The sequence below is a fragment of the Epinephelus lanceolatus genome, chromosome 21, assembly GCF_041903045.1.
Source record: "Epinephelus lanceolatus isolate andai-2023 chromosome 21, ASM4190304v1, whole genome shotgun sequence".
Classification (NCBI taxonomy): domain Eukaryota; kingdom Metazoa; phylum Chordata; class Actinopteri; order Perciformes; family Serranidae; genus Epinephelus; species Epinephelus lanceolatus.
In genome coordinates this window covers 34,616,068-34,630,000 of record NC_135754.1, presented here as the reverse complement: position 1 = coordinate 34,630,000, position 13,933 = coordinate 34,616,068, and the positions used below count along the sequence as shown (strand labels likewise).

Genomic DNA, 13,933 nt, shown 5'->3' with positions numbered 1-13,933 from the left:
GTTCATCAGGACATCATCAAACCATCAGGATCAGTAATTCATTAACAGCTTGAGTCTGTGATGACATCACTCTGACACGTCTCTCTGTCCCTTTTTTCCCAGCATTCATAGCGTTCTCCACGCTGCCAGAACTGGCCAGTAAGATCAAGATGTTCTTCGGTTTGGCTCCCGTAGCAACTGCCTCCTTCACCAAGAGCGCCATGACCAAACTGACCTTCCTGCCAGAGTTCCTCATCTGGGTAACAAGTCCGCTAACGAGCCGCGATCACATGACCTGCTAACGAGTTATAATCACATAACACGAGTGTGGCTGATTGATTGACAGATTGATGATTGATTAATTGATTGACTGATCTCCCGCAGGAAGTGTTTGGTAGGCAGGACTTCCTGCCTCAGAGTCACATGATCGAGTGGTTTTCAGAACACGTGTGTGCGAAGCAGCTGCTCAACAAGTTGTGTGGGAACCTGTTCTTCGTCCTGTGTGGCTTCGACCAAGAAAACCTCAACATGGTTTGTACTGAGTGCCGTCAGACGGCGTGACATTTGACTGTTAAGGACTGTTAGTTATTTAGGAGGGGGGAGGGGACGTTTGAGGAGTGTCTTCAGTGTTTCCTCTGACTGAGTCGTTTGTTTCCAGACTCGGACTCCGGTCTACACTGAACACTGTCCTGCTGGGACCTCAGTCCAGAACATGATCCACTGGTCCCAGGTAACACACACACACACACACACACACTCACTCACACACACACTTCTGTCTGTCTGTACCTGTGGGGACCCTTGATGCAATCCTCCATTCCCAGGACTCTAAATGTCTGATTGTTGTTTCCAGGCTGTTCACACAGGGAAGCTGATGGCTTTTGACTTTGGATATACAGGAAACATGAAACACTACAACCAGGTGAGACTCCACCTGCACGACCTGAGACTGAATCAGTTTGTAGAGATGAAGTTCAGATGCTGTGGGTTGACTTAACTACATAAACACTGATCTTACTTCCTGATGTCTCTGTGTCCTTCCTGTCCACGTGTCCCGTCCTCAGTCCACACCCCCTGAGTACAACGTCCTGGACATGAAGGTTCCCACCGCTCTGTTTTCGGGGGGACAGGATACGCTGGCGGACCCCAAAGATATAGCCATCCTCCTCACGCAGGTGAGTCCTCTGATCCTATGAGATCACAGCAGTACCTGGCGTACATCAGTGACATCATCGAGTGTAACAGCTGAAAATAACGACAGAAATCAACAAGTCTGCTGATTTCACGTCTCTGTAAATCATCTGTAAATACTGCAGTGAGAGGAACACACAGCCTGAACACTGTTAATCACATTATTTACATCTCAGTCCTCAAAACTTCATCTGATAAAATCCAAGTTTTCTAATTCACACCCAAATTTAATGACAAAGACCTTTTAACAAACCTTTCACTATCAGAACTATAACTTCTAAAAATTTAGGACATCAGTAATTAAGTGATTAACGTACCTGTCTGTCTGTCCATCTGTTGTCAGGTGTCTAACCTGGTCTTCCATCGGCACATCGAACACTGGGATCATCTGGATTTTATTTGGGGTCTGGACGCTCCTGAGCAGATGTTTCCCTTCATCCTGAAGCTGATGCAGGAACACCAGTAGAGGGCGCTATGCTGACACTGTGATGATGTACACGTCTGTGCTACAGTGAGGGGACCACAGTCTGAGGATCACAGTACTGTACACGAGCAGGTGTTCTCCAGGTTTTAATGAGGACTGTGGACTCTGTGTGTGTGTATGTGTGTGTGTGTGTGTGTGGATTCAAACACCTCGTACACACCTTCCAGCCACATCACACTGTTTGTTTTTACTGTTTTTACTCAAATTTCAAACTAAAAGTAAAAATGTGATCTGTTTTAAACTCAAATAAGCTTTACTGGCCTGAATATTGTTGACACTGATGCTGAAGCAAAATGCCCATTAAGTATAACACATAAAAATACTTACTGTCTAGAATGTTTCCTTTATTATAGATTATGATATTTTATTAGTTTTTCACCAATCACCACATTTTAACTTGTACTTCATCAACGTGGAGACAGTTAGATATTTTATCTACCAGTAGGTGGATTTTTATTATAGTTCTGCATCATATCAGTTTTTTTTAATATAAATGTAACTATCAGGCAAACTAATGCGGTGAAAGTCTAATATTTCCCTCTGAAATGTGGAGTAGAAGTATAAAGTAGCGTGAAGCGTAAATACTCAAATAAAGTACAAGTACTGCTGAACTACAGTATCTGAGTAAAAGTACTTTCCACCACTGAACACTGAAGACATCCCGTCAGTCTCAGCTGTACTTTGTGTTTACTGCTTATTAGCTAATGTTAGCATGCTATCCATCTGCAAGTTATCATTATTTCTGTTAGCGTTATCACTGTTAGCATTATCATTGTTAGCATGATAGCAGTTGGTGTGTTTGAGGAGTTCATCTGTTGAAACAGTCCGTCCTGTGACCTGCTGCTCATGAACACACCTAAAAACAACATCCTGAAGCTGTTTATTGATTTTATGTCAGATTTTATTTCAACAAGTCAAAACTGTTTAATTTTTCATTAATCCGTCATGTGACCAGCTGGAACATAGTCACGTGTGTTTATATCTGTGTTTTATTTTGTGTTTTACTCTGTATAAAAACCTGTGTATTTGTTTCTATGTCCGACGTGTTTTTTTAATGCTAACCAAACAAACCTGTGTATGATTTTTTTTCTTCAGTTTGTAATTAACTGAACTTTTATTGTGAAAATCCTGTCAGACAGATGTGTGAAGAAGCTCAGTGAATCTGCTGAAAGCTGAACTTTGTTTTTGTAGAGAGACGTCAGAGGTTTTCTCATTCAACAGAGTTTGATCACAGCACCATGTGGTGGACATCAGAGGAACTGCAGCTCAAAGCGTGGTTAAAATAATACAACAAGGTGCTAACGTTAGCATCCAACCTCAGCTCATGTTGATGTTAGCATGTTAGCATCTCAAAACATTTCTAACATTTTAAATACGTGTTAAGTATTAGTTAAAGGACCTGTCAATCAATGTTGGGGGGGGACGCAATATCCAATCATGTGGTTTGAATTGTCGTGGGCGGGGCTAAACTTTTATTTAGATGATGGCTTTAAAATAATTTCAGCAACATATCTTAATCTGTTGTATTTTTGCTAATTATGAACCAGTTTTTGATGAAACTGTCTAATAAATCTGAGAAACAACGACAGTGTTTACGTTTCATTAATAACCACGTTTATTTTGAAATACAGAAAAGTAGAATTTGAAATGTATAACATGATCTGTATGTTACACTTTTATCTACAGACTGTTTCTACTCATCTTTTCTTCTGACAGTTTTACTGCTTTTATTTAGTTATTTGTGTCTGATTTATCTGAAAGAAGAAATGAGGATATTTTATTGTTATTCCAGTCTTTGTGCTAAGCTAGGCTAACAGAGTTAGCTCACTGTTGATGTTTGACCATGAACAGTTTAACAAAACCAGAGAGACAGATGGATTCAATAACAGTCAGAATTCACTTTAAATGAAATGAAAAAAAAACAAAAAAAACATCAGAAACATCTGATCACATTAAAAACGTCCTGTAACAATAAACTGATGACACCTTTACAAAAATCTCCATCTGCTTAAGTTCTGTCTGTTTTTAACTGAGTCTGAAAAGCTTTACTTTCTTACAGCGAGTGAATAAATCAATCAGAATATTTCATCCTGGTTTCACAAAAAAAAAAAAAAAAGATTAGGTACTGTTCTGTATTTATCAGAGGAGGGGTGGCTGTTTTTATTTTGACCCTCCCTCCACCATAAATGATTTTATAGATTTTTAATGTTTGAAAGTTTAAAGTTGAAAAACTCTCAGTTTTTCACTCGTCATTCAAACACTTTATTTTTAGACGAATTTCAAATGAGACATACAATAAAGTGATTCTGATGAAATATCACTAACCCTGTTTTAAGATATGTTCTTTTTTTCTGACGGAAGCGTTCATCACACATGATGTGTCCCAGGACCGTCAGAAATTTGAAAATCCAACAATAATTTCTGTTTGTACAGTTTCTGGTTGTGATTCATGGTGTAATTTTGGTGATTTTTAGAGAAAACATGCCTGCAAACCGCACAACAGCATGTTTTCTGTAAAAATCAGCAGTGAAATAAATACAAACTACAGACATTTAAATCTGTATGCCACTCCTCTGAGCCAAAATAAAAAACATATGTCCCTCCCCAAGTGCTTAAAAAATACAAAATAATAATAAAAAGAACAAACAAAAACAATTCCAACAACAAAAAATTGGGTTGGGTTGAGGTGGGTTTGGAAGGCATGTTTTTCTTTAAAACAAAACAAACAAAAAAAATCCAAAACTTTTCAAGAAATAAAATTGCCAAAAATAAACAAAACAACACAACATAAACAAACAAACAAAAGATGCAAAATAAAGTTAAAAGAAAAAAAATTAAACATGTTTTTTAAAGAAAACATGTCTTGCCAACCTGAGGCGGGCTTGAAAGGCATGTTTACCTAAAAAAAAAAGCGCCCTTTTTTTTTAATTGCCAAAAAAAAATGTCAGATTTTTTTTAAAGGAAACATGCCTTTCAAACATGTTTTGGAAGGCAAACTGCAGCCATTTACAGTTGTTTGCCTTTCTGCACCTCCCTCGTAAGTAAAGAACAGTCCCTAACTTTGGAGCAGGTAAATATTTTCCATCAGCTTCAGTTAAAGAAGAACTTCCTTCTTCTTAACTCAGGTAGCTGAACTCCAAACTTCAGTTCTTTGTTTTTGGTAATTTAGGACTGTCAAAATAAAAGTGTGTTTTTCCATCAGAAGAGCAGTCTGACATTTCCTGCTTAAGGATCGAACTCTGAATTATCAGTTACTGATTTATAGATTTATTCATATTTGGTAAATAAACGGTTGAGACAAGTCAAAATTTTTTCTTCCTGCAATGAAAGATTTTTTTCACACAACACTGAGACTCAGTTACAGACTAAATGTCCTCCTGTCTGTCGGTCTGTCTGTCTGTCTGTCTGTCTGTCACTGTGTCTTCCTCAGCATGTTGACAATCTTCTTGAACCTCAGCCTGGTGGCGATGTCCAGCGGTGTCTCTCCGTCCTGTCGAACAAGAAGAAGAAGAAGAGGAGGCAGAAGAAGATGAAGAAGAAGAAGCAGCAGCAGAGCGTCAGACGTCTCATCAGGACCCTGATTGGTTTCGTGGTGCGTTTGTGTACGTACGTTATTTTGGATGTTGGTGTCAGCGTTTTTCTCCAGCAGCAGAGGAACCAGACGATGACTCTTCCTCTGACAGACGTAATGAAGAGCAGTGTTTCCTTTCTGCACAGGAAACACACATCACGTCAAACACGACAGGTGGGAATCACCTGAGGCTCCATGGTAACATATTATCACCATACTGATGTCACGGTTCAGTGTTAGTATTACGATTTTACATGTGATGCCATCTGCTTCTGCTGATTATTAAAATAACACATATCTTTATCTGTCACCTTTTTCTAACAGCAGGTTTTGTCCTCAAAGTAAAAAATCTCTTTTATCTCACAGGAAAGTTTTTAGTTTGTTTATCTGACTTTATTCATTTCTTTTACAGCTAAATAGTATCAGTCACAGTCACATCTCTGATATAACTATATACTCTAAATCTACGACTGGATCTTCCATCTTCAGTTTCTGGCCCCTGTGTTTTGTCTCTGTCAGGTTAAAGCTGTAATATTATATTTAAAATGTGATGTTTGCTGTGATGATGTAACACATAACACTGAATAAAACTTTATTATGTTCATTTACTGACACTTTTCCCGCTCTGACTCAGATTCTTTTTTTTTTAGATAAACATGCACAGTCTGAATATACATGCACTAATATCTCTGCGTCCACCAGATTAAAATGGAGGCTCTGCCTTTTATTAACCCGTTGCCATGGTGACTCGTATCGGAGCTCCACCAATGACAGATTTTTTCATTCACAGCACATGAGCTGAACTGAGTTTGTTGAACCTGCTCTCTGAAACAATCAAACACCACCACACGTTATCTGACATATTATTCAGGAGTTGTCTTCACCAAAGTTTGTCCAAACTGTCTTTAACTTTATTCAGCAGAGTCTTAATGTGTTCACTTCCTGTCTGGTTGGCAGGTTTTGCTCCTGACTCACTGACTCATGCTCACAAATCTGTCCTGGCTTGTTGAGTTTTGTGGAAAAATTAAGAAGTTTTCAAAGTGTATCAGTCAGTGAAGGCGTGTTAATACGTCCCAACTATCCAGTAACACCAGTTTTTATCTCAGCAGTGAGACTGAAATGATGCTGATATAAGATACAGGACTGAACATGAGCTTCTCACTAACTAACTAACCAGGTTCAAACCAGAGATTCACTTAATCAAGATAAGAAAACAAGTTTAAGAGGCTGCACAGATCAAATCTGTAGGATGAGATTTATTTCTGTCTGCACACTCACTACTCACTACACATTCACAGTTACTATGAGGCCTGTTCATACAGTTAACTATGAGAGGGAAGTATCTGATCATACTAAGCTAACAGCTAACTTATTACCATAACCTTTTATAATACTAAGTTTGTTGTGTTGCTTTAGTGAAATGTAAATTAATTAAAATCTTTATTATTAAACATCATTTACCAGGTTTCAGGTGAAATGTGTTGAATTTATTCCAAATTATTACTCTTCAGATATTAGCATGCTAACATTAGCGCTGCCAGTTAGCTACACAAAAGTTCCATCTGCAGTTTGTGGAAGTTATATATTTACAAATTAATCTCTACGTCAGAACTAGTCTGTGAGCTGCAAGCTCCCACATTAGCATGAGGCTAAGAATATTAGCATGAGGCCAAGTGAGTTAGCATGAGGGTGAGTACATTAGAGTGCATTAGCTCAAGGCTGAGTATGATAGCATGAGAATAAGTATGTTAATATAAAGCCAAGTATGTTAGTATGAGGCTAACTGCATTAGCTCCAGGCTAAGGGCATTAGCATGAGGATTATTATTTTTGCATGAGGCCATATATAAGGTACAGTACATTAGCTCCAGGCTAAGTGCAATAGCATGAAGATAATTACGTTAGCATGAGGCTAAGTACGTTAGCATCAAGCTAAGTACGTTTGCATGGGGCTAAGTACATTAGCATGAGGCTAAACATGAAGCTCACTACCTTTGCATGAAGCTAACTATGTAAGTGTGAGGCTTGTACGTTAGCATGAGGCTTCGTAAGTTAGCATGATTCTTAGAATGTTAGCATGAGGCTGAGGATGTTAGCATGAGGCTAAACATGAGGCTAAGTACCTAATCATGAAGCTCATATGTAAATATGAGGCTTCGTAGGTTAGCATGAGGTTAAGTACATTAGCATAAGGCTAGGTATATAAGTATGAGGCTAATTACGTTAGCTCCAGGCTAAGTACATTAGCACGAGGCTAAGTATGTTAGCATGTGGCCATATATGTGGTACAGTACATTAGCTCCATGCTACATGCAATAGCATGAACCTAATTACATTAGCATGAGGCTAAGTATGTTAGCATAAGGCAGAGTTTGACCTTAAACAGAGCCCAGACAGGAAGTTGACAGGATGTAAAGTCACAGTAAACAGTTGTTGTGACTCACGTAGTCGATGGCATCAATGTTGACGTTGCTGCTCAGCACGGCTGCCATCAGAGACACGTTCTGCCTCTGCTTCTGGAGCTACGAAACAAACACACCGTTAGCATTTATTTCATTATTGTTCTGTTCAAACTACAGCTTAGAATCAACTGCTAACACTTACTGTCATGTTAGCAACCAAGCTAAGCTAACATGTCTCTAACTGGGCATTCGCAAACAAACTCAAAATGAAAACTTCACTCATAAAATGACCACAAACACAAACACGTCTGTCTGTCCGTCCGTACCATGATGAAGTACCCGAGCAGCAGGATGGGCATGAGGATGGCGATCATGAGGTAATCCAGCAGAGAGAACGTCCTCCGGGACACATAATGAAGACACGTCCTCTGTTTCTGAGACACACAGACACTTTTCATCAGAGACCGCCTAGGACAGGTATGTGATGACATCACCAGCTGAACATACCTGATTGGTCAGGTGAACGTCCGCCCCGTTCTCCAGCAGGTACTGTACCGTCCTCACGTGTCCTTTACGACAGGCGGCGATGAGGGGCGTGTCCCCGCTGTGCTTCTCCTGGACATTCAGCTGGTTAGCGTCCTCTATGAGGACGTGATACAGCTGATGGAGGTCTCCGTCATACGCTGACTGACAGGCCGGCTGAGGAGGAGGAGGAAGAGGAGGAGGAGGAGACCGTCAGTCTTTCAGTCAGAGATATGACACACCTGGAGACAGTCAGTCTGTTCCAGTGTGTGTTCACTGAATGATAGGAAGGACTCATCCTACTCCCCCTTGGTTCCATCATCCGTCGTCATTGTCTCCATTTCCACTGTTACGCTGACGACATCCAAATCTACATCTCCACAAAATCCATCACCCCGGCCACCCGCTCTACCCTCACCAACTGTCTGACTTAACTCCAATCATGGCTGCAAGCCAACTTCCTCAAACTCAACTGTGACAAATCTGAAATAATACTCATCAGCCCAAAATCCTTCTCTACAGCAACACAAAACTTCACCCTCAGCATTGACAACACCACCCTCTCTCCCTCCCCATTCATCCGCAACCTTGGTATCATCTTCGACAATAACCTCTCATTTGAACATCACATCAGCCGCCTCGCCCAAACTGCCTTCTTTCACCTTAGAAATATTGCCCGTCTCCGTCCATTACTCTCCTTCTCTGCCGCTGAAACTCTCATCCATGCTTTTATCACCTCAAGACTGGACTACTGCAACAGCATCCTCTACGGCTCATCATGCAAAGTCCTCAACAAACTTCAGTACATCCAAAACTCTGCTGCCCGCCTCCTCACCCGCTCCCGTGAACATATAACCCCTGTCCTGCAAAACCTACACTGGCTCCCTGTCCCGTACAGAATCAATTTCAAGATCCTCCTCCTCACCCACAAAGCCCTCCACAGCCAGGCCCCCTCCTACCTCACGGACATGCTCCACCACCACACTCCCTCCCGCAACCTTCGATCATCCGACAAAAACCTCCTCACCCCCACACAGGACCAAGCACCGAACCTGGGGCGACAGAGCCTTCTTCCCCTCCCTCTGGAACACCCTCCCTATACACATCCGTGACTGTCCAAATCCATCCACCTTCAAATCACTCCTCAAAACCCACCTTTTCAAATCCGCCTTTAACCTTTAACATTAGCTTTTCGCTCTCTGTTCCTCATGTGCCCTCCTTTTCTTTGTTTTGCACTATGCTTTTGCACCTTGTTGTTTTATATTGTCCTTGTCTTCTGTTTATGTCTTTGCACTTAAATGTATGTACTTCTTTTCTTTGGTTTTAAATGTAAAGCGTCTTTGAGAGCTGTAAAAGCGCTGTATAAATAAAATGTATTATTATTATTATTATTATTATTATTATCTTCCCAAGGAAGGATCCTAGACTTTGAGAAACCCCATCTGACTACAGACGGAGGTGGATGGATGAGACAAAGGGACACCGGGAACATTTCACTTCTGGAGATCAGTTCATCTTCTACTTATCGAACTAGTCACAGGAAATGAAGTTTTGAACAGGGGGGCAAACTTTTACTTGTCAATGATGAGGACGTTAAACACTGACTGATGTGTCGGAGTCAAAGTTCTGAACAACCATCAAACACTCTGCAGACACTGTTGTAAATCAGGAGATAAAAAAAGTTCAGATTGTTTGAATATTTGAGATTTTTTTGTCTCCAGATGTTTCTGATTGTTTCCAGCTGACGGACTGAAGCTGCAGGTCGACGTCTCACGGACCATCAGACACGTGATGAGACATCATGTCTCTGTGTGGTGTTAACAGTGATTCAGACTGAGGCTCTGGACGACGTCTGCTCCAAACTACAAACTTCTATGTTTTGTATTATTCTACTGCTCATTTTAAAGAAAACATTTCGCCAAACTTTCACCATTTATCAGCCAGAAACTGTGAAAACATAAATTATTGTTATATTTTTAAATTCCCGACAGTCCGCGGACACATCATTATTATTATTATTATTATTATTATACATCTCGTTTAAAATGTTTCCAAAAAAGAAAACTGTTCTGTACGACACAAATGAAAAGACTTTTTTCACTTTAAACTTTCAAACATTAAAAATCTAATATCAGGTGTGTGGAAGAGGGAGGGTCCTTCAGGTGTCTGCAGCTCACACACACTTTAATTTATTTTCAACCAAAATTCAAACAGATTTTCGGACAAATTATGTTTTTCTTATTGAAGCTCTGCAGGTGAGTCTGAACTTTAAATGTGTGTGTGCAGATGGACGATTCTGTGACGTGTGAGGTTCATCTATATGTTAAAGGAGGAGTCTGGTGTTTTGCACTTTGAGCCCCATTTCTGGGTTGTTTATGATGAAACAGAGTGGTTAAGACCAAAAGAGTGACGATTGCTCATTTTCGGAGAGTTTGTCTTTCCGCTGCCTGGCTTAACACTGCTGCCTATGGCCATGTGTGAACCTGTCCTGAAACCACCCTGAATGTTGGTTTTCAAAGCCATGAAACTCACCGAGTGGTCAGTGGTGTTCGTTGATGTTCTGACATAAAAATCGTAGCAAACTGTGGTTTCCACAATGATTTATTTGACATTTTGTCTAATCCATTGGTTTTCTATAGAAGCCTCATTGTCCGTTGGTAGTAATCCACAACCGGAAACAGAAAGGGGGTTGTTTACGACAAGGTTGTAGTCATTGTAGTCTTTTAGCTCAGCGAAAGTGCCGGCTCGACGGTGCTGTGTGCGCTCCTGGAGGAAGAACGAGAACGAACGCAAAAGTTTTGCAATAAGTTTAAACAACTGCTTAATGGATTACTCGCTTGTAAACAACCTTCACAGTATGATGCCTTTGAACACAACGGCAACCTTCTTCTTCTGCGTCTTCTCTGTGTCCCATTACATTGCAATGGTTTCCTGCCGGTTGGCTACACCCACGTAAAGGAGCATTATCGTCATCAAGTGGGCTGTGTGTAACGCTTCAGGGTCAAACGAACGATCAAGCGGAAGTTTACACACGGGTGTGAGGCAGCTGAAAAAATAGTTCCACAATCAAGATGACGAGCAAAAACACGGATGGAAACCACAGTTTGCTACAATTTTCATGTCAGAACATCAACGAACACCACTGACCATTCGGTGAGTTTCATGGCTTTGAAAACCAACTCTAGGGTGGTTTTAGGACAGATTCACACATGGCCATAGGCAGCAGTGTTAAGCCAGGCAGGGGAAAGACAAATTCTCAAAAAAGGAGCAATCGTCACTATATTGGTCTTAACCACTCTATTTCATCATAAACAACCCAGAAATGGGGCTCAAAGTGCAAAATACTGGACTTCTCCTTTAACAACAGGGCAGACAGACTAAAGACTAGTGATGTGATGTTCGCGAAAAATTATTCGAAAAATCGTCGAATACTTGCCACGATTTTCGAATAGTGTTTTTGCTTGTGTTGCCCATCCCTAGAAGCCACTGTTGAGTTGCTTCTTGCCAATTAGCTCAGAGCGGTAGATGACTGTTTTAGGTTTTAGAGGTTGCGTGTTTGAGCCTCAACTGGTGCAGAATCCACATTGTAATGTAATCATCTTCTTGTGCTCCAGCTTATTGCTTAAAATTGCCTGAGCATGACTCATCACTGTGCAGCATCTTTTTTTCTGCTAGAAAATCTGCCTTCTCATGCTTGTAAATAAACCAAACTTTGCACAAAGATCCAGTGTCAATACTTCAGTATGAAACCATCTGAGGCTTCTCACTTTGCACATAGCTCAACTAGTTAAACATCAGTTTTTCACTTATGGAGCAAATCAATCATTGTTACAAACAAATTACCAACATCTCCATGCTGTCTAGATGCAATATGTGTATTTTCAGATTTTTGTTTCGATAACTGAATTTTTTACAGTGGTTTGAAATCTGCTTTTCCATGCATGGACGGCTGCTAAACCTGCACGTCTGGCTTAGTCATGAGACTTAGACATGAACTGTCACTGACTAATTAGCTCAGTGAGATAGAAAGTGATTCTTAGTCTCAGAGGTTGTGAGTTCAAGCCTCAGCTGATGCAAAAGGCAGATTGTGTTGTTAAATTCCTAAATGTCTTCCAATTCTTCTGCTTGTTGCTCAGAATTGCCTAAAAATGCCCGGACCCGACCCATCGCTGCGCAGCAGCTATAATTATCCATTAATTTCAGATTATTTGTTCCACTATATATGTATATATATTGACAGGCTTGTTGTTTATAAAGGGCGTTGCTATGGCTACACAAAACTTTATGTCTGCGGAGTCTATTCTGGGTCCACGATACAATATCCAGATCATGTGATGCACAGCACACACACAAACACAGCAAAAAACAAACGAACGAGCCGAGTCTTTGAACCGGCTCTTACAACTGAACGAGACATCCCATCACTACTAAAGACTAAATATTTAAGATTACAGATTACAGATTACAGTTTGAGGCGCAGTGCCGGTTCAAAGGTTCGAAGAACTCGACTTGTTTTAACAGAAACAAATTCACAGCTGAAAAAAATGAACTCAGATCAAATGTTTGTGGCAAGAAACTCCTCATAAAATCAAATCAATACTGTTAATGAGTTTTAAGGCCTGATGTTTGTAACACAGCTGCAGACACACACACACACACACATACACACAGACAGACAGACAGACAGACAGACACACACACACACACACACACACAGACAGACACACACACACACACACACACATACACACAGACAGACAGACAGACAGACAGACAGACAGACACACACACAGACAGACAGACAGACACACACACACACATACACACAGACAGACAGACAGACAGACACACACACACACACACACACACACACACACACACATACACACAGACAGACAGACACACACACACACACACACACACACAGACACACACACACACACTCTGTGTCTCTGTCACTGACTCTGGCTGAACAGAGTGTTACTGTGTTTGTCAGCTGAAGGTGAGCTCAGCTCCGTTTCATGTCTGATGTCATCACAAAGGTAACCTCACCTGTCGGCTCAACTTCAACACAAACCGGAAGTGAGATCGATCCAATGATCAGATTTAAAGACATAAAAAACAGCGTGATTAAAGATGAAACAGACAGAAAACAGAGACTCTGTGTTCTTACCTCAGAGTAAACCAGCCCCATGTCCGCTGGCAGGAACACACCTGGACACGTCTACGGCCCGACACTGTCACCTGCAGCACCTCCGGTCCCGCTTTTCAAAATAAAACCCTCTGCGAGAGAACGAGGAGGTGACGTCTGTGGCTGTCAGACCTCCTGCTGTTACGTCACTGCTCAGTCAGCTTTATTGAATATTCAGGTTTATTTTTCTTTACGTGAAGCCAAACCAGACATAAAAACTTAAAGCTGCAGCGTGTCAGGTTTAAAGTGTGTGTAATCAGATCAGTGTGTTTTCTTTAACCATCTGAAAATCAGAATGGTTGTGTCCTGGTTATATCTACAGAGGGAGCAGGTCCTCATCCACGCTGCACCACCATGTTTCAAAGGCAGTGTCTGGCTGCTGGTTTCCTGTTCAAAAGAATGTTTTAATGTCTAAAATATTCCACTGGAAATGTTTCAAATATAAAATATAAAAAATTAAATCATAGTTTCTCTGTGTGAGTTGTGTAGCTGCAGCTGCCGCACCTGACGTAGCGACTGTGACGTCACCTGTTGGTTTGTGGACTCGATTTTAAACCTCAGGTTTGGCGTTTTGTCCGTCACCATCTTGGCCTA

General features: G+C 40.9%; 2 protein-coding genes across 2 annotated transcripts in view; one reads left to right on the top strand and one right to left on the bottom strand.

Moving 5' to 3' along the window:
- lipf (lipase, gastric) overlaps window positions 1-3,237 on the top strand; it is an 8,305-nt gene extending 5,068 nt beyond the window's left edge. The window contains exons 6-11 of the mRNA XM_033611750.2: window positions 103-239; window positions 364-510; window positions 638-709; window positions 833-901; window positions 1,044-1,154; window positions 1,514-3,237. Of these exons, the coding sequence (XP_033467641.1) occupies window positions 103-239; window positions 364-510; window positions 638-709; window positions 833-901; window positions 1,044-1,154; window positions 1,514-1,636 (659 nt within the window). The 3' untranslated portion in view covers window positions 1,637-3,237. The remainder of the gene's footprint in view (window positions 1-102; window positions 240-363; window positions 511-637; window positions 710-832; window positions 902-1,043; window positions 1,155-1,513) is intronic.
- Window positions 3,238-3,245: 8 nt separating this feature from the next.
- Window positions 3,246-13,405, bottom strand: ankrd22 (ankyrin repeat domain 22). Its single transcript, XM_033610562.2, has 6 exons — window positions 13,322-13,405; window positions 8,134-8,325; window positions 7,953-8,060; window positions 7,669-7,746; window positions 5,265-5,363; window positions 3,246-5,144 (listed from the first exon to the last, which is right to left on the bottom strand). Exons 1-6 carry the CDS (start codon window positions 13,340-13,342, stop codon window positions 5,067-5,069), a joined length of 576 nt encoding a protein of 191 aa, XP_033466453.1. The 5' UTR covers window positions 13,343-13,405; the 3' UTR covers window positions 3,246-5,066.
- Between the last annotated feature and the right edge of the window lie 528 nt (window positions 13,406-13,933).